The following is a 27,347-nucleotide window of genomic DNA, read 5'->3' as shown; positions in this document are numbered from 1 at the left end:
GCAGTGGTGTGTATTCATGGCTGCCAAGGGAAGCATCCAAAAATGTACCAAGAAAAAAAACATAGTATCATTTATCTTTCTGCTCTGTTTCATAATTTTCCTTCGATTAGCAAGAGGCTGACTGTGTCCCTAGAGTGGCACAGCGGTCTAAGGCACTGCATCTCAGTGCTGGAGGTGTCACTACAGACACTGGTTCGATTCCAGGCTTTTTCACAACCGGCTCTGATTGGGAGTCCCATAGGGTGGCTCACAATTGGCCCAGCGAAGTCTGGGTTAGGTTTTGGCTGGGGTAGGCTGTCATTGTAAATAAGAATTTGTTCTTAACTGACTTGCCTTGTTAAAGTTCCATTTCAATTCCGGCCAATTGTGTGTGTGAGTTGGAAGCTCTATTTTATCTCTGGTTCCATAGAAACCCTTCAGAAGAGAATGTGGAAAGCTCTTGTTGTCCACGTGACTGAGGGTAGTTGTTGAGAAGGAATGAATGTGCTGCTCTGTGCTGTATAATATCTGCACATTATCTAGATTTAGAGTACAGCGTATGTGGGTGTTCAAGCAAGTTTGTGCATGCCACTTCTGTTCTTGTACTGTATGTGTGGCTAATCCCTCTGTGTACAGTACACGTGTGTGCTCCTGTGAAGGCATAGTGTGTGGCAGAATCCCAAATGGCATCCTATTCCCTATTTAGTGCGCTACTTTTGACCAGGGCCCATAGGGGTGCAATAAAGGATGCGCCCTATGTGTATGTAACATTTCTTCCACTCCTGTTGCCTTATCATAAATTAATACACTTTTTTTTTTACACTGCATTGATCCAACACACGTGTATCAAATGCCTGTGTGCACCAAATGTGTGTAGAATCAACATGTTCATACAGCATTTGAGGATGTGCGTGTGTCTCTGAGAATGTGTACATAAAACGCATACAGTAAGTGTGTGTGTGTGTGTGTGAGCTGCCCAGTGAGAGCTCAGTGTGTGTGTGTGTGAGCTGCCCATTGAGAGCCCTGTGTGTGTGTGTGTGTGTGTGTGTGTGTGTGTGTGTGTGTGTGTGGTGGGAAAAAGCACCAACCCCACCCGCCTCAAGCCCACAGATGGCCCCTGCTGGCTTGAACGGCATGTGAGAGGAACGGTAGGGGGGTCCGACCCCCCCTCTGCCCAGCCTCAGACCCTGTGACAGTCCACCCCCTCCAGCTGTGGCCACAACAGACCCTTTGTCCACCCCTGCCATATGAACCAGTTATGTAAGACGGACTGTGAGTGAGATCACCATCTATGTACCAAGCAAGCCACCGCCTGCTGCCTGTCCACCTCTCTCCGGACCTCTCTCACTCTCTCTCTGGCTCACGCTCTTTCTCTGGCCTCCCCTCTCTCTACTGTACATGTTGTTTGTGAGGAGAGAGTGAGAGAGAGAGGGAGCGAGAGAGGCAGGGAGAGAGAGCGAGAGAGAGAGGAAGGGAGTGAAAGAGAGAGAGAGAGGAAGGGAGAGAGAAATAGAGAGAGAGAGGGAGAGAGAGAGGAAGGGAGTGAAAGAGAGAGGGAGTGAGAGAGAGAGGAAGGGAGAGAGAAATAGAGAGAGAGAGGGAGAGAGAGGAAGGCAGGGAGAGAGAGTGAGAGAGAGAGGAAGGGAGTGAAAGAGAGAGAGAGAGGAAGGGAGAGAGAAATAGAGAGAGAGAGAGAGAGAGAGAGAGAGAGAGAGAGGAAGGCAGGGAGAGAGAGTGAGAGAGAGGAAGGGAGTGAGAGGAAGGGAGAGAGAGAGAGAGATCCAGGGGCAGGGTACAGTATGACCCTAGGCTAAGCTCTCTTTCTGAGAAAGAATTTAGAAACAAACTATCAGAGCCATGATAAGATAGTTCAGAATTACTACCAAACCAATGTTTGGGTAATGGTGTACTGCTTATGGCACTCCTTTGGCCCGAAAAACCTTAGAGGGGCACTTTTACCACTATTACAGTCCTACTATACTGTAGCCAATTTGGGGGGCAGCCTACATGAGACCATTGTAAAGTGCATTATCATTTTAAATGACATCAGAAACCAAGTCAACTCCAATCCACCTGAACTCTCAACATTTCTGAACACCAGCCAATGACCCCACTAAGCCAACACTCTTTGTTTAATACATTTAATAGTGCACATGACTGTGATTAATCTGTACAGAAATAATATTAATAATAGAAAATATAAAACACATTTCTAATTTCTGTAACTTAAGCGTAACATTTACAATAAAATAAACATGGTACAAAAAAAATATCTGAGGTATAAATATATTTTTAAATTAACTGTCATTGTCATGCGTTACTCATATTTGACGGCATACAAATAATGTACACACACGTTTAACAATACAACACAATGGCTTAGCAAATTAGTCACACACTGAACAGAGAACGTATAGGTTTTAACACGGGGCCTAAATCCGGCCCGGATGAAGGTGTACTTGGTTACTATTAGTCTTATACTTCATTTAAGGTAACCCAGACAGACAGACAGACAGACAGACAGACAGACAGAAAAGAAACTTGCACATATAGATTATTTTTCCTTCTTTAAACCAGACAAACATTCTCTGCACTTTCTCCTCCTCTATTTACAGTAAAACCTGTAAAATCCCACACCTTTATAAAAGGGCCTTCTCTTTGCTTTGTTTTCTATTCATTTCTTCTCTTCTTTTCTGCTTCTCTTTCCCCCCGGGTTTATTTTTGTGAAGCAGAAGACTATCTTGACTGCACTTGTGTACATGGTACGGGCTTCCCTGTGGCTCAGTTGGTAGAGCATGGTGTTTGCAACGCCAGCATGGTGTGTGCAACGCCAGGTTTGTGGGTTCGATTCCCATGGGGGGCCAGTACAAAAAAATTATAAAAATTTATAAAAATGCATGAAATGTATGCATTCACTACTGTAAGTCGCTCTGGATAAGAGCGTCTGCTAAATGACTAAAATGTAAATATACTACAAAAGTAATAACTGGAAGTGTTCCTTTCATCAATGTTTAGCCTACAAATGGCGGCCTTTTTGGAATCCAAGCCATACTGATTGTTGTGTATTCTGTGCTCTTTTAAGCAGTGGAATCAATCAAAATGCTCTGTGACTGTCTGCTTTCTTCAAGCTTGGTCCATCAAAATCTAAGTCTCCATTTTAGTTTTTGGGGCGACTTTAACCCTATCAACCAATTGGTGTTCCAGCCACCATTTTGCTTCTGTTCCATCCTTTAAACCCACTGTATACTAGCTTTCCTTAATGTCATTTCACCAAATATCAACTCACCATACCCCACTTATCAATACAAACTCAGATATTGCATATTTTCTATACATCCACACAACTGTTAGCCCATATTATCCATCCATCCATCCATCCATCCATCCATCCATCCATTCATCCATCCGTCGAATAATACAGTATCTTCCTGAAAACAATGTTGTGGACATTGCCTCTGCTGTAACAGGATAAAAACACTTGTGCACGAGTATGCACGCACGCACACACACACACGCAGACTTACACACACACACACACACACACACACACACACACACACACACACACACACACACACACACACACACACACACACACACACACACACACACACACACACACACACACACACACACACATGCACACGCGCACACGCACACACAGAGGAAACAGGAAAAAGCAACATGAACAGGTGCAGGATATAGTATATACACACTATATTGCAGCTGGGAGCCAGTGCATGAAATATGTCTAATTAATCAACCATTCATCACACACACACACACACACACACGCACACGCACACGAACGCGCTAACCTTCTCTCTTCTCAGAAGCTCCCCCTCCCCTATAGATTCTCTTTTTACTTATCAGTGACATCACATCCTTTGACAGTGATGTCACATCCTCTCTGTAAAGGTATTATGCTTGTTGGATGAGTGACACCATACTTCCATTTCAGACACATTTACTTTGGTCGTGCCGCCCGCAACGCACCACCTAGCACAAGAACCATAACACAACTCTGAAAGAACTTTGAGGGTCCATGTCCGTTCCAGTCCTTGCGTGACCCCTCGGAGGCAGTAACACCACCTGGTCGTTGATGACAGTCTACGGATGACGACAAAGTCTGTTCAAAGTCTCTCTGTCCAGGACACAAGGGTCTGTCTGTCAACAGCGCCATCAGGGCTGTAGCGAATTAGGGGGTGAGGTGGGGGTGGATAGAGAGTCTATCGGGGTCCAGGGTGTCGCCCCTTCTTGTGACTTTTGTCTCCAAGTCAAGTGGAGCTGCCTGCCCCTCACTTATCCATCTGGGTGGTGAAGGACTGGCGTATCCGCACCACCTCACTGGCACACAGGTGTCCATACAGTTTGTTGTACCACTCTGGGAACCGACCCCTGGAAACAGAGAGACAGAGAGGAGACACCTTTTTAGTATCAGACCAGGCTCACAGAGTTACTTTGATTTAGAGAGGAGATGTTTTAGCATCAGACCAGAGTTACTTTGATTTAGAGAGGAGATGTTTTGGCATCAGACCAGATTTACTTTGATTTAGAGAGGAGATGTTTTAGCATCAGACCAGATTTACTTTGATTTAGAGAGGAGATGTTTTAGCATCAGACCAGAGTTACTTTGATTTAGAGAGGAGATGTTTTAGCATCAGACCAGAGTTACTTTGATTTAGAGAGGAGATGTATTAGCATCAGACCAGAGTTACTTTGATTTAGAGAGAGATGTATTAGCATCGGACCAGAGTTACTTTGATTTAGAGAGATGTTTTAGCATCAGACCAGAGTTACTTTGATTTAGAGAGGAGATGTTTTAGCATCAGACCAGAGTTACTTTGATTTAGAGAGGAGATGTTTTAGCATCAGACCAGATTTACTTTGATTTAAAGCTCTCCTCTAGTTCCCTTAAACATTTTAGTTCAGAGTTGAGCATGTCTACCCTTTATTCTACTGTTTCTATCTTACTGGTTCTACTAGATGAGTAGTAGTGATTCTATTCTACTGGTTCTACTAGATGAGTAGTACTGGTTCTATTCTACTGGTTCTACTAGATGAGTAGTACTGGTTCTATTCTACTGGTTCTATCCTACTGGTTCTACTAGATGAGTAGTACTGGTTCTATTCTACTGGTTCTATTCTACTGGTTCTACAAGATGAGTACTACTGGTTCTATTCTACTGGTTCTATTCTACTGGTTCTACTAGATGAGTAGTACTGGTTCTATTCTACTGGTTCTACTAGATGAGTAGTACTGGTTCTATTCTACTGGTTCTATTCTACTGGTTCTACAAGATGAGTAGTACTGGTTCTATTCTACTGGTTCTACTAGATGAGTAGTACTGGTTCTATTCTACTGGTTCTATCCTACTGGTTCTACAAGATGAGTAGTACTGGTTATATTCTACTGGTTCTATCCTACTGGTTCTACTAGATGGGTAGTACTGGTCTGGTTCTATTCTACTGGTTCTACTAGATGAGTAGTACTGGTTCTATTCTACTGGTTCTATCCTACTGGTTCTACAAGATGAGTAGTACTGGTTATATTCTACTGGTTCTATCCTACTGGTTCTACTAGATGGGTAGTACTGGTTCTATTCTACGGGTTCTATTCTACTGGTTCTACTAGATGAGTAGTACTGGTTCTATTCTACTGGTTCTATTCTACTGGTTCTACTAGATGAGTAGTACTGGTTCTATTCTACTGGTTCTATTCTACTGGTTCTATTATTTTGGTTCTACTAGATGAGTAGTACTGGTTCTATTCTACTGGTTCTATTCTACTGGTTGTATTCTATTGGCTCTATTCTACTGGTTATATCCTACTGGTTCTACTAGATGAGTAGTACTGGTTCTATTCTACTGGTTCTATTCTACTGGTTCTACTAGATGAGTAGTACTGGTTCTATTCTACTGGTTCTATCCTACTGGTTCTACTAGATGAGTAGTACTGGTTCTATTCTACTGGTTCTATTCTACTGGTTGTATTCTACTGTTTCTATTCTACTGTTTCTACTGGTTCCGTTCCAGCTGACTCACCTGCAGTCGACCCTGGAGATGTGTGTGAGGCGGGACTTGTTGCTGCTGCATGGCTCGATGAAGTAGCGTGAGGTGAGCACATTGGCCCGCACGCCCAGTAACGCTGCCCCGTCATGGTCCACTGAGGTACACACCAACGCACACGCTCCCTTAGGTAGGTCTGTCACCCACGTCCTGAAGCAGAGAGAAGACAGTTTGACTTGTTTTATACCATTGAGAGAAAGAGAGACACAGAGAGAGTTGTTTTATACCATTGAGAGAAAGAGAGACAGAGAGATAGTTGTTTTATACCATTGAGAGAAAGCGAGACACAGAGAGAGTTGTTTTATACCATTGAGAGAAAGAGAGACACAGAGATAGTTGTTTTATACCATTGAGAGAAAGAGAGACACAGAGAGAGTTGTTTTATACCAATGAGGAAGAGAGACAGAGAGAGAGTTGTTTTATACCATTGAGGAAGAGAATAATGAAAGAAGGAAAGAAATAATGGATGAATGAGACAAACACAAGAAGGGGATATACAAGGAGTGGGAAGGTAGGTACAGTCTTCAGGAAAAAAGTGCTATCTAGAACCGAAAAAGATTTTTACACTGTCCCTATAGGAGAACCCTTTGAAGAAATATTGTTGGTTCAAGGTAGAACAATTTTGGTTCCAAGTAGAACCGTTTTGGGTTCCATGTAGAACCCTTTCCAAAAAGGGTTTTACTCTGAACCAAAAAGGGTTCTCCTATGGGGACAGCTGAAGAACCCTTCTGGAGTGTAGGGAGATCCTTAATCTTCTACCTGAGCACGAGGTGGTCTCTGGTGGGGTGGGGGGCCATGCTGTTCCTGGTGTACTGGTACACTTCTGTGCGATCGCCTAGCGTCTCCACCACGCGGCTCTCCATCAGGTCCTCGTCCCAGCGGCCCTGCTCCCGGAGGACCCGCGTCAACACCTCCTCAGGACCCGCAGGCACCTCCACGGACGCCTTCCACAGGCGCAGCGGCGAGCCGTCGTGGACCTAAGAGTTGGAAAACAAAAGAGATCATCTTTTAATGCTTTTGTAAAAACATCTGTATATTTTATTGACGAGTTTAAGGGCAACAATGTTTTTTGGGGAAACAGCTTGGATGCTAATGCTAACGTTGGAATGATGTAATGTTGACACTAGCGCTACGCAGGCTCTGGGAAAGAAGGCCCAGGTCTTGCACCATGATTGGGAACATAACTGTAAGGGCAGTGTTGTAATCACAACAACCCAAAGCCTCTCTCCTTATCTGTTACACTAGTCAGCTGCCTTCCTTCAAGAGGCCTTGTGACTGGGAAGATTATTGGCAAAGAGATGACTGGACAGGATGTGTTGGCTTGGGAGCAGTGTGTGTGTGTGTGTGTGTGTGCATTGAGCGAGCCCCTTGACAAACTGATGTCACCCTGGGGCCAGTCTGGGGGGGGGGTTTCACACTGACCTGTTTCTACACAGGAAATACTAACTGGTGCTTTTCCATTACACAACGAGAGAGAGAGAGAGAGAGAGAAAGAGAGAGCGAGAGAGAGAAAGAGGGACGTGGAATACACTAGGCTTTATGCCAGCCTTTTCTAAACAACAAACACAAGTAATGTATGTAGTCCTTCATACTAATTGAACTTCTATATAAGGACAATAAAGTGAACATGAACTTAGAATTTAAAAGACAAGATCCATACTCCATAGATTAGAATAAAAGAGAATAAAATAGATACTATCTATCCCTCTGTCCATACCTTCTTGTACGCCAGCTCGGCGAGTTCAGGCGTAGAGCAGCTGTCGTAACCTTTGAACTTGTCCTTGGCCTCTTTGAGGAGGGCGTCCAGGCTGTCCTGGAGGTAGGTCCTGCATCCCATGGGGCCGCCAGCACCGCCGTCACCCCCAGAGGAACCCCCTAGCTCCTCCAGCTTCAGGGGGATCAGGGCCTGCTCCTGGTACGAGTTTCTGCAGCGACTCATCTCTTCTGGGATCTACGGGGGAAGAGGAGGGAATAGTTTGGTAGTTTATCATACAATTACAATAAGTATACAATTTTACAATGACATAAAATGAATGGGAGGAGAGAGGGCCGTCAGGACTGTTTCAGACACTAAAGATGAGCACTAATACCAGCTTGTTGAGGTACAAGGTGTGTGAAATACCAGTGTTCAAGATCCAACTTGTTTGTGGTCATCATGAACGTACATGTACAGCTTTGAACATTAATACACTGATGGACAAACAGACCTACAGATTAACAAAGGAATTCTAAAATAACCAAATCACCAAATCATGATCAGGCAATCAGATCTGTCATAAACAAGGATACGTCATCCAATCCCTTATCAACCTGTCCTTTACCTGCCAACCCCATCTTGAGTTTAATCACGCCGTATTAAGGATGGGAAACTCCACAAGAAATCAGTGTGGGACAAAGATAAAGGAGTCCTGCTATGGAAGCTTAGAGCATCCTGTTTTTCTAATTTCACTTCCAGTCTCTCTCTCTCTCTCTCTCTCTCTCTCTCTCTCTCTGTGTCTCTCGCTCTGTCTCTCTCTCTCTCTCTACCTCTCATTCTCTCTCTCTCTCTCTCTCTCTTTCCTGCTTACTTAAAGATGTACTTCAGTTGACATCAGAGGAGATCATGATGAGAAGAGTTTCAGTTAGAAATCCACTGAATTGTTGAATCAGTTTTATTGTATCAGTCATCAGCTCACCCAGACCACTCACAGACTAATATTAAATTACAGGAAAAGAACTGATGTGTGTGTGTGTGTGTGTGGGGGGGGGTTAATGCTATTTACTGGTCATGTTCAACGCTAATTGCTAGCATCCGCCAGAGGAGCTTTATGAATGGATCTAATACGGGTTTTATTCTCTGTTAGTGAAAATAAACGGACTCCAGAATCCAGATCCTTGTAATATAATGATAGGCAGTGTGTAACCCCTCATGTCATAACAGCTTTCTTTCATAACAGCTTTTTGAGCCGATTGATTCGGGCCGGACTGGTACCAAAATTGTAGTCCACCTGCCGACATTCATTATTTCTCTCTTAACGAATCAAGTGCTTCCTGCCTTTGGACATCGAGCCCCCTGATTAGCTGAGATTGGTCAAGGGGATTGTGGGTTTTGCGGTGCTACACAGTACGGCTTACTGTATTTCTCCCCCTTACTTAACTACAATACCGAACATTCCATAGGGCTCAGTCAGTGTGCGACGGGTAAACAGAAGCATGGAGATAGGTCAATGGGATTGTGGGTTTTATGGCGCTACAAAACAGCTTACCGTATTCCATCACCCAGACTATTAGTCTTATGTAACTACAGTACCCAACATTCCATAGGGCTCAGCGAGTGCGACGGGTAAACACAAACGTGGCGTAAGACCCAGTCAGGTAAGACGTGGGGCGGAGAGGGCTTGGTTACTTGGCTAAGACGATTTGTTTTTATGTAACGATAACAATGCTCCAAAAACGGACACAGGAAAAACAACCTCGGATCCGGATTAGAGGGACTTTCGGAACTGAGATGAACATGTTTAACGAGAGCAACGTTGTACCAACACCAATCGAACACTCTGACTTTAGCGTAGGCCGTCAGAGCACAGTAGTGTCCATGTGCTGTGTGCATATAGCTGAACAGAATGGGAGGTTCTCGTCAGAGACTGTAGAAAGGTGGGGAGGTGATCTGAGGTTATATTTAGGTTCTAGTCAGACAATGTAGAAAGAGAGGTGAGGTTCTAGTCAGGTTCTAGTCAGGTTCTAGTCAGACAATGTAGAAAGAGAGGTGAGGTTCTTGTCTGGTTCTAGTCAGGTTCTAGTCAGGTTCTAGTCAGACAATGTAGAAAGAGAGGAGAGGTTCTTGTCTGGTTCTAGTCAAGTTCTAGTCAGGTTCTAGTCAGACAATGTAGAAAGAGAGGGGAGGCAAAAGTTGAGGTTCTACTAAGGTTCTGTTGAGGTTCTAGGTTCAGACACGTACCCTGAAGAGCTTCCTGCAATCCTGGATCATGTGTGCCAGGCCGTTGGTGGCGGCCAGGTTCTCGTTGAGGTCCCTCTGGTCAGGTTTACCCAGCGGCTGCTTCCTGTTCATCACCCTATCACAACACCAGGAAGACAAACACACAGGATAGTTAGTCATGTCCACTTAGGACAGTTAGTCATGTCCACTAGTGAGACAGAAAGAGGAGATGAGTGGAGAGGAGTGGAGAGGAGGGTAGAGGAGTGGAGGGTAAAGGAGGGGAGGGGAAAGTAAAGGAGAGGAGTGGAGTGGAGAGGAAAGAAAGAGAGAGGACAGAGGAGAATAAGACAATCTGTCATAAGGTTTGATGTAACCCCCAATACAGACTCTCTTTCCCTCCTCAGTTCTTTCTCTCTCTCCCTCTCTGCTTTCTCTCTCCCTCCCCCCTCTCTCCTTCCCCTACATACAGTAACATCCTGCTCTATAGCTACAGTTTGTCAGCCTCTCCTCCTCTCATGTTGGTGTGAGGCTGGGCAGCGTATTACAATACATGGTCAAATATACTGAGTCAAGACAAAAAAAAGGAGATAGGGTTGGTCACTCACACACCCTCACGCACACACACACACACACACACACACACACACACACACACACACACACACACACACACACACACACACACACACACACACACACACACACAGAGAGAGAGAGAAAGGAGATGGGCTTGGTAAAGGTTCACAACACATGCACGCACAAGTAGGTACACGCGCGGCACATGCACGCGCACACACACATACACCATCTCCTAGTTCCCCACAACACCCCACCCCTGCCCACCGTGGCGAGGAGCTCTCCTTGCGTCTCAGCGTGTTAAGGTGGAAGAGCGACGGCGCCAGGCAGACGGCCAGGTTGGCGCAGGTCATCTGGTTCTCTGCCACGGCGGCGGTGACGTCACTCAGCAGGCACAGGAGGGTCTGCAGCGCCTCACGGCTCTCGTCTGGCAGCAGCAGCACGGCCGCTCGCGTAGCCTGAAGACGCAGCTCCTTGGGCATGTCTGAGGGAATCACATTCAGTTCAACTCAGTTCTGTTCAATTTGGTTCTGTTCTGTTCAGTTCAATTCAGTTTGGTTCATTTCAGTTTGGTTCAGTTCAATTAAGTTCAGTTAAATTAAATTCAGTTCAATTCAATTCAGTTCAATTTAAAAACATTACTTTGTTGAATTTTGACAAGATGGAAAATGGTCTCACATACATGTGGCTCACATACAATGTACAGGGTTTATCATGAATTTCAGACAGCTGGTTGCAAGCTAGTTTCTGTATTTCTGCATTTCTTATTACAGTGCTGTATGATGACAATATTGTACCAGTAAATGCTATTTTGTCTTAATGAATTAATAAACTTGATTGATGGATTCCAAGAGGGCATTTGACATTGTTTTACTGTAATTACATTGTACAGTTACTCATGCCAGCAGATTGTCAATGATATTGATTTATATTAAATAATTAACTTTAACTAGCTGTTTGTATTTCAAACACAAATGTTCTAGTGAGTCATGGAGTGCTGTGGCAGAGGAGAGAGAGAGTGTGTGTGTATGTACCACCACATCATCCGATATTTCCTGTTTGTTTTCCTTCCACATTCTCTCTCTCTCACCTCCCTCGCTCCCTCCCGGGCTGACAGACATGCACCTACAGAGTTTTTGTGAGGCTATGTGTGTGTTCCCCTTCCATCGCCACATTATCTTAGATGAGTGTGTGTAAATATTATGGGTGTTCATACCTGTCAATGTTAAGTTTGTGTTTCTGTGTGTGTGTGTGTGTGTGTGTGTGTGTGTGTGTGTGTGTGTGTGTGTGTGTGTGTGGGTTTGTGTGTGTGTGGGTTTGTGTGTGTGTGGGTTTGTGTGTGTGCATTATATAGGTCTACGTGTGTGTGTGTGTGTGTGTGGGTTTGTGTGTGTGAATTATATAGGTCTATGTGTGAGTGTGTGTGTGTGTGTGTGTGTGTGTGTGTGTGTGTGTGTGTGTGTGTGTGTGTGTGTGTGTGTGTGTTTGTTGTGTGTGTGTTTGAGTGTGTGTGTGTCTGTCTCTATCTGTCCTTACATTGGTAGATCTGCAGGAAGGTCTCAGACAGTTTGCTGGTGAGCAGCGGCTCTGGCAGGTCCCGGAAATACTGCTTCAGCATGTCGGCCACGTCGTAAGCCGATTGGCCCTCGTAACTGACTCCGCCCCCGTCGGCGCCGCACGTTTCGTTCATCTGACGGAGTGCCTGAATACGTGATTTAACCCCCGACTTCCTGAAGAGACCCACCTGGAAGGGTAAGAGAGAGAGAGAGAGAGAGAGAGAGAGAGAGAGAGAGAGAGAGAGAGAGAGAGAGAGAGAACAAGATCTGATGAGTTATCAATTCAAACCCACATTCTCATCGTTAGCAATTTTGATTGAATAAGGGGCCCATCGTCAGTGTGTAGCTCGGTGGTTACATCACAACGGTATTCAGTGTATTTTTAAGAAGATGCGCGTCCCAAATGGCACCTGATTCCCTATGGGTCCTGGTCAGAAGTAGTGGACTAGAAAGGGAATAGGGTGCCATTTGGTTTGGGACACAGCACATGACATCCATTAGAATTCTCGAGGAGAGGGTTCTTCCTGTTGGACTTAATCAATGGGCTTTTTAAGTTAATGGTTTTAAAAAATGGCTGCCATCTGGGAGGAAAAAGAGCTCTGGCTTGAAGAGACGAAATACTTTCCGTGAGCTTTCACCATTTCAAACAGAGGCCTGTTGTCCAGTTTAGGAGAGCATGCCATCCCTCATTCTCTCTTCCATTCCTCCATCCCTCCCTCTCTCTCGCGCTCTCTGTCGCCATAGCAATCCCTTGGCTCTGTCTCTCTCTCTCTCTTAAACAGACTGACAAAGGTGACTAAACAGCTGGAAACTTTTGACTCTTCCCAGGCCTCTGTGTGTGTGTGTGTGTGTGTGTGTGTGTGTGTGTGTGTGTGTGTGTGTGTGTGTGTGTGTCAGGGCCTTCTTGTCTCCCAAACACAATATGTGAGACCTCAAAACTGACACAGAAAGAGTGAGTGTGTGTAACACACTGTGAATATTTAACTGGCCGTTTTCCCCAAATTCCAACTCTGACAAAAAGACTGACTCTTCCAGGGAAATATACAACTATGCAACCAGGAGGCTAGGAGCTAAATGATGATTGGGGGGGGGGGGGGGGTGCATGTCTGTGTGTGTATGTTGTGTAATGGGGCTTGAGGAGACAGACAGACAGGCAGACAGGTTAGACAGACAGAAAGGTAGACAGACCGTCTTTACCTGGTCTAGACATTGGCTGCGTAGGTAGCGCATGGCCTGTTGAATGCTCTGGGGCAGGGGCTGACCCGTACGCTGGACGTTAAGCAGCAGAGGCACTCCAAACACATTTCGGTCTTTGTAGTCCCGCACCTTTATCCGCTTCATAAACTTCGGCACAGCCCTGCAACCCACACACAACACACACACATAGAGGGACAGGTTAGAATAGCCAATAACAACTCACACACACACACAGAACATATACACACACGCACACAGAACAGACACACGTACGCACGCACACACAAATGAGTGTACTCACACACACACGGCCACACACACACGGTTTTGCAACAGGAGTAAAGTAGGTGTTGGACTTTGACCTCTGTCCCTGTACTCTGTCACTGTACTAACAAAGCAGCGGTAACATTGTAAATATCCACTACAGAAAGCAGCCAGCATGATGACTACCACACACATCAAACTACAACACTCAATACAACCACTACATTCCAGGGTTCTGCTACTCTGGTCCTGGACAGATTTCAGGGTTTCATTCCAGCCCAACAATAATACACCTGCTATGTGTGCATGGTTTCATTCCAGCCCAACAGTAATACACCTGCTATGTGTGCATGGTTTCATTCCAGCCCAACACTAATACACCTGCTATGTGTGCATGGTTTCATTCCAGCCCAACACTAATACACCTGCTATGTGTGCATGGTTTCATTCCAGCCCAACAGTAATACACCTGCTATGTGTGCATGGTTTCATTCCAGCCCAACAATAATACACCTGCTATGTGTGCATGGTTTCATTCCAGCCCAACACTAATTCACCTGCTATGTGTGCATGGTTTCATTCCAGCCCAACAGTAATACACCTGCTATGTGTGCATGGTTTCATTCCAGCCCAACAGTAATACACCTGCTATGTGTGCATGGTTTCATTCCAGTCCAACAATAATACACCTGCTATGTGTGCAGGGTTTCATTCCAGCCCAACAATAATACACCTGCTGTGTTTGCAGGGTTTTATTCCAGCCCAACAGTAATACACCTGCTATGTGTGCATGGTTTCATTCCAGCCCAACAATAATACACCTGCTGTGTTTGCAGGGTTTTATTCCAGCCCAACAGTAATACACCTGCTGTGTTTGCATGGTTTCATTCCAGCCCAACAGTAATACACCTGCTATGTGTGCATGGTTTCATTCCAGCCCAACAGTAATACACCTGCTATGTGTGCATGGTTTCATTCCAGCCCAACAGTAATACACCTGCTATGTGTGCATGGTTTCATTCCAGCCCAACAGTAATACACCTGCTATGTGTGCATGGTTTCATTCCAGCCCAACAATAATACACCTGCTGTGTTTGCAGGGTTTTATTCCAGCCCAACAGTAATACACCTGCTGCGTTGTGGAGGCAGGAACAACAACTCTCCAGGACTGGAGCTGGAGAAGCCTGTACTGTTTAATCAAACAGGATTTGACAGTATGGGGTCCTTTAGACCTACACCTGAAAGGCCACAGGATATTGTTAATGAGAATTGGTTCCCAACTGACAAACCTAAAAATAAAGGTTGAACACTAAACAAATGGAAAGAGCAGTAGTTTACTGCTACTGTGAATCACCAACGCTAACATTAGCATTAGCACACGCCACGCTACCACCTAGCTAAGGTGTTTTTTTTTCCATGAGAAAAGGAGAACTTGAAAATGCATTGTGTGTGTGTGTGTGTGTGTGTGCGCGCGTGTGTGTTTATACTCTATGTGTGTGTGTATGTGTGTATGTGTGTGTGGGGGTTCTACAGAAGCCTAGCATTCTCCAAGTTTATGAGAGGGAGGATAAACACTGGGGCCGAAAGACAATAGAAACCGGGAGGGAGGAGGAGAAGGGAGAGGGAGGAGAGGGTAAGGAGGGTGGGTTCGTAATGATGTATACATCCGCATCCGCACTTTGTGTTTGTGCCTCAAGCCCCTAACACTGACCATGTCACTGTGTGTGTGTGTGTGTGTGTGTGTGTGTGTGTGTGTGTGTGTGTGTGTGTGTGTGTGTGTGTGTGTGTGTGTGTGTGTGTGTGTGTGTGTGTGTGTGTGTGTGTGTGTGTGTGTGTGTGTGTCTCTGAATGTCAGGTGTTCTACTGCTCTCCAGGATCGTATAATGGTTTTACAAGAGCACACATGTTTATGGGTGTGTATGTATCATGTGCTTTTAAGTGTGTGTGTGTGTGTCGCTCGCTTCTCAGAAGAATGACCACAGCTTGGTAAATGAGAAGGGAACATGCTACAATCCCAGAAGGGAATTCTGGGTATGCGCAGCCAAGCCTCCAGCTCAAAAATCAAATGGTCTCAGTGATTAAAAGACCTGACATAAGCCTGCCATAAACCTGTCGTAAGCCTGTCATAACTCTTACTCTGCCCCTGCCATCCGGGAGAAGGCGTGGAACTTCTCTGACTCATTGAAGCTGGGAGGGGTGAAGAAAAGCACAGCACTATACAAAGATTTGAGGTGAGGCTGGAGCTATTTGCTTAATCCAGATCATGAAGCTAGGTTAGATAAGAAGATGGAGGGAGGGAGAGGTGGAGAGAGAGAGAGACAGAGAGGGAGACCGAGAGAGAGAAAGAGACAGAGAGGGAGACAGAGAGAGAGAGAAAGAGACAGAGTGAGAGAGAGACAACGAGAGAGACAGAGAGAGGGAGAAAGAGAGGGAGAGAATGAGAGCCAGAGAGAGAGAGACAGAGAGAGAGAGACACAGAGAGAGAAAGAGAGAAAAAGAGAGAGAGAGTAAATTAGATAGACAGAGAGAGAGAGAGAGAGTTGCGGTGAGGGAAGGAAGGGAGGGAAAGAGAAATATAAAAGGGAGAGTGACAGAGAGAATTCCATGTAAGAGAATGATAGAAGAATACATCCCCTGGACTGCAGTCTCAACAGTCCCCACAGACATCCCCAGAAGGCGGAGACACCAAAGGGGATACCGAGTGACATTGGACAATCTGGAACCAGTGGCCATAATCTATAATTGCATGATGGAGAATTATTAGTATTATTAGACAGTATTATTGGGGGGGTTCGGTCATTCTGGTAATTGTCGAGGACTGAGGCTACAGACTCGGCCTCCAGGTCTTCATTCTAACAGTCTGTGCGTGTGAACTCTGTGATTGCCCCCGTCAAAAGATGACAACGTATACCAGTGCACCCGCGTTCCCAGCAATTAGCTAGCCTGGGAAAAGAATGTTGAAACCCCACCCCCCTTACGTTCAGACCCAACAGGCTCCTATTTGTGGGAGAAGAGTGGGAGGAATTCCAACTAGAGGAAAAATAGAGACTATGTTTGTTGTGGTTGTCTATTTGTTTGTAGGCCTAGGCTACAACTAGCGCTATCGGAGCAGCATGCTAGGCTATAGGCTATAGGCTAACAAGGGTTTTTATACATACACTCGATATAATTTTTTGGGGCCTGCATTTTCAGCTGTTTTCGTGTGAGACCTCTTGTGAGAAAAACTTCCAGTGTGTTTGCCACAAACTCCAAACCCAAAGTCTTATGAACCTTGACTATTCAAAATGGCCGCCGACGACGACTCACCAGCTGAAGCCGTGTTTGTTGGTCGGGGTGTGTTTCTCCAGGAGGGCTGTAAGCTGGAGCAGGCAGAGCTTCTGGAGCAGGTTCATCTGCAGTACTGACTGGCAGCCCATCTGCCGCTGGGCCCAGGAGTGACTGGGCCGGTGGGAGGCCTGGAAACTGGGCCAGCGCAGTTTCTGAGGCCTTGGGTAGAGAGAAACATATGTGTTAACCTAATATATTGCACAGCATACAGAACAATACTGAGAGCTATCAGAAGCACAATCAAACTTCCAAATACAAAAACACACATTTTTTTCTTCCAAATACAAAAACAAAGAATTTCATATAAATATGTATCAAATATGTGTGTAAAATATATATATGTGAAAATATATAGGTTAACATATATTAGGGAAAAATAAACAAAACACACAAGTGTTCACACACAGAGACATATAGGAGAAGATACGTCTTCATCATTTTCAGAACTTGAACTGAGGTCATAAAGCCCTCTCCTCTGATGAGGTGACTAGCAGGACATCCATCCAGACGAGTCCTATGACCCCTGTGTTAAGAGATGCTCATTGGGATAACAGGGATTGATCTAGCCCAGAGGATCCCAACTCCGTTCCTCCAATACCCCCAAAACTACACATTTTTATTGTAGCCCTGGACAAGCACACCTGATTCAACTTGTCAACTAATCATCAGGCCCTCAATGAGTTGAATCAGGTGAGTTTGTCCGGTGCTACAACAAAACCGGGTGCTTATGGGGGAACTCAAGGACTGGAGTTGGGAAGCACTGATCTCGCCTGGCTGTCAGCGGGTATGGGAGCGTCGGAAACCTTCTGGAATTCTGCCTGTGGATTCCTGAGGGAATGGCTGCATTGTCACGGAGACGGATCGGCATTCCCGAGGTCCGAGGTATTCACTGCACCTCATCGCCATGACAGCCGGTTACGTAAGGGTCAGGGCTGGGAGAGTCGTCTCAACATGTCCACTCTGCCTGTGTGTTTCTCCCTCCGTCTAACTTTATTTCTTTCTCTTTCTGTTCCTCTACCCATATCTCTCTTTCTCTTTCTGTAACTCTACCCATCTCTCTCTTTCTCTTACTTTCTGTACATCCTTCTTTCTCCCTCTTTCTATGTCTGTTTGTGCACCTCCATTCCACCACCCTCTTTCTCACCGTCCTTCTCACCCTCTCTCTCACCCTTTCTCTCTCTCAACCCTTCATCCAAACACTTAAGAATGTTGAATTGAGCTCGACAGTCCTTCATCTTAACACACAGGACATTTTCTCAAATGGCGATAATAACAATATTGGTGATATCTATAGATTGATTAACAGAGAGGTGATTCATGAATTAATTACTGACCTGTTAGATCTGGTGAGAGAGGCTCCCACTCCGGAGTCCCTCCTCTCCCTCATGGCTTCTTCCCCCTCTCCTTCTTCCCTCTCTCCTTCTCCCAGAGGGTTGCCTGTGCTGTCCTGGTCGCTCCCGTTGTCCGTCTCCTCCAGCCGGTTCTGCAAAGGTGAGGACGGACATGGAGACGCCGAATCCAATGCTGAATCCGAATCCCCCTCTTCTTCTTCCTCTTCGTCGTCCTCTACTCCGGCTGCCACCCTGTCCGTCCAGGTGTTGACGAATCGCTGCAGGCCGTTGACGCATTCCAGCACATCCTCCAACTTTGGCCCCTCCCCTTCTTCGTTGTCTTCATCGTCTTCCTCGCCTTGATAGGCCACGTTGGGCACATTGTCGTAGACACTCAGGCGGCTGTCTGCCGAGCCAGTGGAGCCGCGACGCGTTTGGCATCTGCTACCGAGATAGCGCCTGCTGGCGGCGGCAAGAGGCCTGTTTTCGTCATTTCCACTTTGCGGTGGTTGTTTGCCGTCGCCTAGCGCTTTGGGGAATGTGCCCGGTTTGTGGCCTTCGGGAAGGTAGAAGAAAATCACGCCTTCCTCCTCCTCTTCCTCCTCCCTCTCTCCATTGAGGCGACCACGCTTGCTTTGGTTTTGCTCGGACACTGTCCGGTTACTAGGCTGTTGCTGAGGTGGTTTCTGTCTGGTTTTGGGTAGAGTTGAAGCGGGGGGTTGTTGTTCTCCAGGCGGCTGTAGGAACACGCTTAACGGGTCAAAACCTTCCAGGTACATCCCACCTCTCTTACTGGCCCCCGCAGCAGTGCTGTGGCTTCGGGTTCGTGTCACCGGGCTCGGGGTGCTAACGGCGCTTCCGCTGCTTGCTTCCGATTGGCTACTGCCCGTGCTTCCGGCGCTCCCCATGCTGCCGTTGCTGGTCTGTGTGGAGTAGGATATGCTCCTGTTATGGTTCAGGGTCATGGTTTGGGTCGGGTTGAGGGTAAGGCTGGAGATGTCAACGCAGTTGAGGCGCCGTAGCTTGTCATCGTCTAGTCCTTCTTTGATGACCGGCCCGCTGATCTCCAGTTTGGAAGGCCTTCCCCCGCCGCCGTTCTTCTTCTTGCTATTGGAAGTGGCGCTCCTCAGTCTGATGCTCTCCATGCGCTTGAGGAAACTCTTGGCCCGTGAGCGCGTGCTCTTACCTCCTCTAGTCTCGCTCCCTCCTCCTTCTATCCCTCCTGTGCCCACAATTCCACTGGGCTCACCGTCGAAGGAGAAGTGACCTTGGGTTGTCTCCAATGGTGAGATCGGATGCCCGTCAGACAGCGAGTCCTCGTTGGCGCCGCACGACCCGCCCGTGCCTGAGGAGGAGCACATGCTGGCCATCGAGTTGGCGCGGGTGGCGCCCGCCGCCGGGGTGGCATCGCTAGATGTGGCACCGTCGACTATCCCTCCCTCTCCCATGCTCCCGCTGCTGTGAAGTGAGGCCACCTCAGGCTGCTCGCTGAGATCCGTCAGCACACTCTCGGAGCTCAGGCCCTCGCGGAGCTGCCCCTGACCGGCCGAGGGTCTCTGGACCTGGGAGAAGGGTGGCTGGTTTCCACCCGGGAGGAAGAAGACATCCAGCTCCTCCAGGCGAGACCAGCGCTTGCTGTCCCGCTGGAAGGTCCAAAGGCCACTGATGGCGCATGGCTCTTCCTCGTCTGAATCCTCACTCTGGAGTAGAGAGAGAGAAGACAGAGGGGGGTGGGGGCAGGTTAGCATTTTTCGTCATGAATCTTGTTCTGGAGGCAGCTCTGCAGAGTGGTCACTAGCTGGCACAGCCACAAAGTAATACAATCTGATTTTAAACCTTAACTTAACCCTGACCTTAACCTTAACCACACTGCTAACCCTAATGCCAAACCCTAATCTTAAATTAAGCCAAACCCCCCCAAAAAAAAAAATCATGAATTTTTACAATATATCCCATGTAGTGGAAGTCTCTCAGTTCTGCCTCTCAGTTTCATGACAATAAATGTCAACCCGCTGGTGACACATTATCACTATAAGAAGAAAAAAAATGCACAAAGAAATTACAATTTAATCAAAAAGACGTCATATTTTCAAGATTTTCTTTCTCTGTTTCATGTCTATGAACAACGTTTTAACATGAAATCTCTTTCTAAAAGGTGAATGGCCATGAAGTCAAACGAGCTGCCCTGTATTCTGTCCAGATGACTTTGTGTGTCCCAAATGACCATCCATTCCCTCAGAGTGCACTACTTGAGACCAGGGCCCATAGAACTCTGGTCAAAAGTAGTGCACTATATATGGAAAAGGGTGCTGTTTGGGACAGAGCCTTTGTGTGAGAGCAGCAGGGATATTCACAGACAGCAGATCAGTAGACATTCCTCAACTCCCTCCCGACCGCTGGAACATTTCACAGAGATAAGATTCACACACAGCTGGTTAATGGTTGTTATTGTGTTGGAACTTATCCCTGACCGTGAAAACGACAACAGAGTCTCTCTATCTGTCTCTCTCTTGCAAACACACACACACACACATACGTCCCGAGGGGAGTCCAGGAAATTCCACCCCGATCCGAGAAGTTTACACGTCAGCCGGCCAGGCTAGGGCAACCCCCCCACCCTCACCCCCACAGAGGTGTAACCATCCTATCGTCCCCACAGGGCCAGTCTGTCCCCCTAATTCTGGAAAGTGAAACTGCTTGCAGAGGGGACCAGGGAGCCGGGGGGCAGAGGAGGGGCGCGGGAGCCTCCAGACTTCACAGGCGCCTCCTTCACGGTGGCTGAGAGCGATGGGGACAAAAGTCCATCAAATAAAACCCCGGGTCCTCATTTTATGACCCCGCTCTCCACTCACCACGACACACACTGGCCTTTCTTACTTCAGCTTTGATCATGACGGCTAGAAACTCTTTCTGTCTGATATACTGACTTTTGAGCTCAATAACAACAATGTCAACACCTAGAACTATCTAGATGGTCAGTCTTATCTTCATCTGCATTCATTCACTCCTGTGGCCGTGGGTGTTTTGACACGTCATAAACAACGTCACATCTCTGATTTCAACAACTACGAGGAAAACACATTTCAAAAGCGGGAGAGATATACACTTACATTTTAGCAGACGGTCTTATCCAGAGCGACATACAGGAGCAATTAGGGTTAAGGGCCTTGCTCAAGGGCACCTCGACAGATTTTTCACCTAGTCAGCTCAGGGATTCGACACAGCAACATTTCAGTCTCAACCACTAGGCTACCTGCCACCCTCTATAGACAGAGTAGGGATTGAAGTCAATGCGTTTCTATGCTGACTAGGGAGGTAAATAACTGTCAGTCTGAACAGAGAGCAAATACCTCCTTTGACCCTCCTCTGTTGACTCCTTGATGAAAGGTGACACAGCGAGGGTTATCCCATTGAATACCAACTCACGCACACGTACACACACACACACACACACACACACACACACACACACACACACACACACACACACACACACACACACACACACACACACACACACACACAGAGATCAAGGAACTAGCTTGTTTAAGATTTTAGGTAATTACAGAATGGAAGTTAATGGGAGGAAGATTTTGACAAACAAAGCTTCTTAGTGTCCTGATGGTTTAGTTTGGGGTAGTTTGGTTTAGTTTGGATTAGTTTGGATTAGTTTGCGGTAGGTTCTGGGTATCATTGTAACGGCTCTCGTTGGTGGTAGAAGTAGACCAAGTAGACATGGTAAGTGTTCATGATTAGTTTATTCAAGAAACACTAAAACAAAATAACTACAGCAAACAAAACGAAAGCGAACAGTTCTGTCAGGCACAGACACTGAACAGAAAACAAGATCCCACAAAACCCAAAAGGAAAATGACAACTTATATATGATCTCCAATCAGAGACAACGATAGACAGCTGCCTTTGATTGGGAACCACACTTGGCCAAAAACAAAGAAATAGAAAAAATAGACTTTCCCACCCGAGTCACACCCTGACCTAACCAAACATAGAGAATAATAAGGATCTCTAAGGTCAGGGCGTGACAATCATGGCCAATAGCTGGCTTGTTTTTAATTTAACCAATGAAACCACAGGGAGAGAAATGAAAAATGCAAGCTTCCAGGAATCATGCTACTTAAACAGATACATTTACACACACACACACACACACACACACACACACACACACACACACACACACACACACACACACACACACACACACACACACACACACACACACACACACACACACACACACACACACACACACAGACTTCAGATGTAGAATCAAGAGCAAAAACATACCGCAGTGACATACTATTCCCTTTTATGGACAATGATATGAGAAAGTGATGTTTGTGTGTGTATGTCTGTATGTGTGTGTTCAGGATCAGGCCTGAGGAAGAAGGGCCAGCCGCGTGAACAGCAAGCCCTTCATTTGGACATAAAAGCTATCTTTCCTTGCCTTGGGCTCTTCACAAAGGGCTTGATAAAAAGACAGGTGCCTTTTCATTAGAAGAGAAGAGAGAGAGACTTTCACACCCCAGGCTATAAGGAGGTCGGAGTTGGAGGACAGGTAGGAAAAACAAAACTGGAGTTGGAAAAGTTCTGAAGAATTAGGGGATTTTGGGGTGTGAAAGAGTGGAAGAGCAGGGTGGAAGAGAAGGGTGGAAGAGGAGGGTGGAAGAGGAGGGTGGAAGAGGAGGGTGGGAGAGGAGGAAGGAAGAGCAGGGTGGAAGAGGAGGGTGGGAGAGGAGGAAGGAAGAGGAGGGAGGAAGAGCAGGGTGGAAGAGGAGGGAGGAAGAGGAGGGAGGAACTTACTCTCTTTCTCTGTGGGGAGATCTCCAGTCTCATCAGGGCACACTTGTTGAGGGTGTTCAGTCTCCTGCAAATAGATACAGATACACAATCAGATACATAAACACACACAGACACACACTTGGAGGAGTCCTGGCAAAAGCCCCAACAACAAGCCTCTGACAGAGACAGACTCCTGAGAGAGAAAAGACAAGAAGAGAGAGAGAGGAAGAGAGAGTGAGAGAGAGATAGAGAGAGAAGAGGAGAGAGAGAGGAAGAGAGAGAGAAGAAGAGAGAGAGAGGAAGAGAGAGAGAGAAGAAGAGAGAGAGGAAGAGAGAGAGCGAGAGAGAGAGAGAGAGAGAGAGAGAGAGAGAGAGGGAGGCGAGCAGCTAATGAGGCGCTGAAGGATAAGCCGGGATAAGAGGGGAAGAAGAGAAGGAATGAAAAGAGAGAGAAATCAGCTAGATTGGCGACAAAAAGACGACAAAGGGGGAAGGAGGGAGGGGGAAGCTTATCCCGCTGGACACCTGGCGAGGGGGTGGGGGGTAGTAGTAGTAGTAGTAGTATGTGTGTGTGTGTGTGTGTGTGTGTGTGTGTGTGTGTGTGTGTGTGTGTGTGTGTGTGTGTGTGTGTGTGTGTGTGTGTGTGTGTGTGTGTGTTTGTGCACTCCCCTCTGGAAAGCTCTGAAAGCAGATCATGTGACAATGGAGGGAGGAAGGGGTTGAGAAAGGGAAGGATAGAGGGAGGGATGGAGAGAGAGGGATTGAGGAAGGGGTTGAGAGGCTCGAATAGACTGATGACTTCTGAAGCCTTGCTTCAATACACTATTCCCTATTTAGTGCACTACTTTTGACCAGGACCCAAACTCTGGTCAAAAGTAGTGCACTATACAGGGAATAGGGTGCCATTTGGGACGTAACCTAGATCAACTGGAAAAGTCCACTCACCCCTGATAAATCTGATAGATGCACTTTGAACAACTGTATTTACATGCATTGAAGTTACTTCACTGGTCCCAGGAGTCAACTGTTCAGTAACAGAGGAGGCTGGTGAGTGGAGGGCTGCTCATAATAATGGCTGGAATGGAGTCCAAATTGCAGGCGTCTTGAAGGTAAAATTGGGATCATGTATACTCTGCCAGTGACCATAAAAATTAAAAAAATAATAAAAAAACTATAATAATAAAAAAGGAAAAAATTAGAATATTATAATAAAAGAAACAACAAAATAAAAATGAACAAAAAAATAACGGAGAGCTATGTACAATGGGCAAACTTAGGAAAACAACGTATTTGTGGTAAGTGCATGTGGGCCACCATCTTTATGCACCCCCGCTATTGAAAGTGACACCATAGGAGCTTTACCACTGACATGACATTATATAACATGATAGATAGCCCTTTAAATGTTACCCACAACCCCTTGGGCCTAGAAGCCACCCAGGTGTGGCGAAAGGAGGGAATGTTCTAGATTTATTTTCTTTAAAAACGACAACAAGAACATAGCGTGACCGTGGAGACGGAGCGAGGAGGGAATGTGGAGAGATAAGACAAGAGAGATGGAGAGAACAGGACAACGGTACAAAACGTCTCTAATTGGAGAGAAGTAAACATTCACAGCCCCACGGTGCATGTATCATACCTCATCACTTAGAGAGAGAGAGAGGGGGAGGGCAGAGAGAGAGGACAGAGAGGGAGGATGTATGGAAAAGCTGAAGAGATAGAAGCATAATGAAAGAGAAAGGCGTAGAGAGAGGTAGAGAGAGAAAGAAGAGAGATAGAGAGAAAGAGGCCGAGGGAGAAAGGAGAGGCTTATCGCGTTCCTCTTTCATCTCAAACCCAACCTGCAGAGCATGCCATCTTTGAAGATATACTTTCTTCGCTATCTTCACTATGCTTTCCCCTATTGCAGACAAGATTAACAGATAGACAGATTTAGAGAAGAAGAAAAAATAAATAGACAATGGAACATAAAAGTGGGTGAAGGTTGAGAAAGAGAAGAGGTGAGGAGGACATAGAGAGGTGAGGAGGACATAGAGAGGTGAGGAGGGAAGAGAGCTGAGGAGGGCATAGAGAGGTGAGGAGGGAAGAGAGAGGAGAGGAGGGAAGAGAGAGGTGAGGAGAGGAGGGAAGAGAGAGGAGAGGGGGAAGAGAGAGGAGAGGAGGGAAGAGAGAGGAGAGGAGGGCATAGAGAGAGGAGGAGGGAAGAGAGAGGAGAGGAGGGAAGAGAGAGGTGAGGAGAGGAGGGAAGAGAGAGGAGAGGGGGAAGAGAGAGGAGAGGAGGGAAGAGAGAGGAGAGGAGGGCATAGAGAGAGGAGAGGAGGGAAGAGAGAGGAGAGGGGGGAAGAGAGAGGTGAGGAGGGAAGAGAGAGGTGAGGAGGGAAGAGAGAGGTGAGGAGGGAAGAGAGGTGAGGAGGGAAGAGAGAGGTGAGGAGGGAAGAGAGAGGTGAGGAGGGAAGAGAGGTGAGGAGGGAAGAGAGAGGTGAGGAGGGAAGAGAGGTGAGGAGGGAAGAGAGAGGTGAGGAGGGAAGAGAGAGGTGAGGAGGGAAGAGAGAGGTGAGGAGGGAAGAGAGAGGAGAGGGGGAAGAGAGAGGTGAGGAGGGAAGAGAGAGGTGAGGAGGGAAGAGAGAGGTGAGGAGGGAAGAGAGGTGAGGAGGGAAGAGAGAGGTGAGGAGGGAAGAGAGAGGTGAGGAGGGAAGAGAGGTGAGGAGGGAAGAGAGAGGTGAGGAGGGAAGAGAGAGGTGAGGAGGGAAGAGAGAGGAGAGGAGGGAAGAGAGAGGAGAGGAGGGCATAGAGAGAGGAGAGGGGGGGAAGAGAGAGGAGAGGGGGAAGAGAGAGGAGAGGAGGGAAGAGAGAGGTGAGGAGGGAAGAGAGGTGAGGAGGGAAGAGAGAGGTGAGGAGGGAAGAGAGAGGTGAGGAGGGAAGAGAGGTGAGGAGGGAAGAGAGAGGTGAGGAGGGAAGAGAGAGGTGAGGAGGGAAGAGAGAGGAGAGGAGGGAAGAGAGAGGAGAGGAGGGAAGAGAGAGGAGAGGAGGGCATAGAGAGAGGAGAGGGGGGAAGAGAGAGGAGAGGGGGAAGAGAGAGGAGAGGAGGGAAGAGAGAGGAGAGGAGGGAAGAGAGAGGAGAGGAGGGAAGAGAGAGGAGAGGAGGGCATAGAGAGAGGAGAGGGGGGAAGAGAGAGGAGAGGGGGAAGAGAGAGGAGAGGAGGGAAGAGAGAGGAGTGGAGACCTACAAGAATGCTCTACAGGTTCAGTTGTTGACTTCTGGAGAAGTGAGAGATGAAGAAAAAGAGAAGTGGAGGAGAAGGAGAAGTCTCACCTGCACAGAGCCTCGATGGCATCCCGGTCCAGGAAATCATGGTCCCTGGTCACAGACACAATTTCAATGGGGAACAAGCCATCTGAAACCGAGAGGGAGAGAGATACAGAGAGAGAGGGAGAGAGGGAGTACATTTTTTAATGTCTTTAATTGCACCAGCAAGCAGACACAATCCATTGCAAACTAACATTTACAAAAATGTAACTCGCTGTCACTACTGTCTTCACAAATGTCACCCTCTTCCTTTCCTCCCCCCACACACAACCCACACACATCCGACACACACCACAATGAAAGCTAAGAGGAAGTGGCGTCTTAGCTGGCCAAACAAACACAGCTGTACCATTCAGACCTGGGCAGCAGGGGGGTGAGTGTGGGCGGGGGTTGACAGTAGAATGACAATAGGTACTCCCCCATTAAAGGAGTCCTCTGATTATCTCACTCTCTCTTCTCTATATCACTCTATTAAAGGGGCAAGTTGGGATTCAAACTCACTCTATTAAATGGGCAATCTGGGGTTCAAACTCACTCTATTAAAGGGGCAATCTGGGGTTCAAACTCACTCTATTAAAGGGGAAATCTGGGGTTCAAACTCACTCTATTAAAGGGGCAATCTGGGATTCAAACTCACTTTATTAAAGGGGAAATCTGGGATTCAAACTCACTCTAAAAAATGGTGCCCTACTTTTAACCAGGGCCCGTACGTTTCTGGTTAGAATTAGTGCACTATAAATGGAATAGGGTGACATTTGGGACTTGAACCCCCACTCATGTCTGCTGATGAAGATTTGAGTAAAAACATGTGAAAGAAAAAGAGAGATTCATCAATTATAAAGGAATGTATTGGACGGAGACAAGAATGCAATGATGACTCTAGTCGGGGTATCCTACAGATCCTTGTCTCCTAGCTACCTAGTCCGCCTCCCAAATGGCCAAATGGCACCCTATTCCATTTATAGTGCACTACTTCTAACCAGAAACGTACGGGCCCTGGTTAAAAGTAGGGCGCCATTTTT

General features: G+C 46.7%; 1 protein-coding gene across 2 annotated transcripts in view; it reads right to left on the bottom strand.

The window, feature by feature from the left end:
* Nucleotides 1–2,096: 2,096 nt before the first annotated feature.
* Nucleotides 2,097–27,347, bottom strand: part of LOC106602231 (rho GTPase-activating protein 7) — a 173,152-nt gene continuing 147,901 nt past the window's right edge. For both annotated transcript variants that reach the window (XM_045716410.1, XM_045716411.1), the window contains 12 exons: nt 26,332–26,413; nt 23,040–23,103; nt 18,219–19,915; nt 16,864–17,043; nt 13,294–13,453; nt 12,077–12,284; nt 10,808–11,024; nt 9,986–10,100; nt 7,766–7,999; nt 6,808–7,025; nt 6,025–6,198; nt 2,097–4,377 (listed from right to left, as the gene is read on the bottom strand). In XM_045716410.1, the coding sequence (XP_045572366.1) occupies nt 4,278–4,377; nt 6,025–6,198; nt 6,808–7,025; nt 7,766–7,999; nt 9,986–10,100; nt 10,808–11,024; nt 12,077–12,284; nt 13,294–13,453; nt 16,864–17,043; nt 18,219–19,915; nt 23,040–23,103; nt 26,332–26,413 (3,449 nt within the window). In that variant the 3' untranslated portion in view covers nt 2,097–4,277. The remainder of the gene's footprint in view (nt 4,378–6,024; nt 6,199–6,807; nt 7,026–7,765; nt 8,000–9,985; nt 10,101–10,807; nt 11,025–12,076; nt 12,285–13,293; nt 13,454–16,863; nt 17,044–18,218; nt 19,916–23,039; nt 23,104–26,331; nt 26,414–27,347) is intronic.

Source organism: Salmo salar, chromosome ssa04 (genome assembly GCF_905237065.1).
Source record: "Salmo salar chromosome ssa04, Ssal_v3.1, whole genome shotgun sequence".
Classification (NCBI taxonomy): Eukaryota; Metazoa; Chordata; class Actinopteri; order Salmoniformes; family Salmonidae; genus Salmo; species Salmo salar.
The sequence above is the reverse complement of the archived record's forward strand: the minus strand, read 5'-3'. Positions and strand labels throughout refer to the sequence as shown.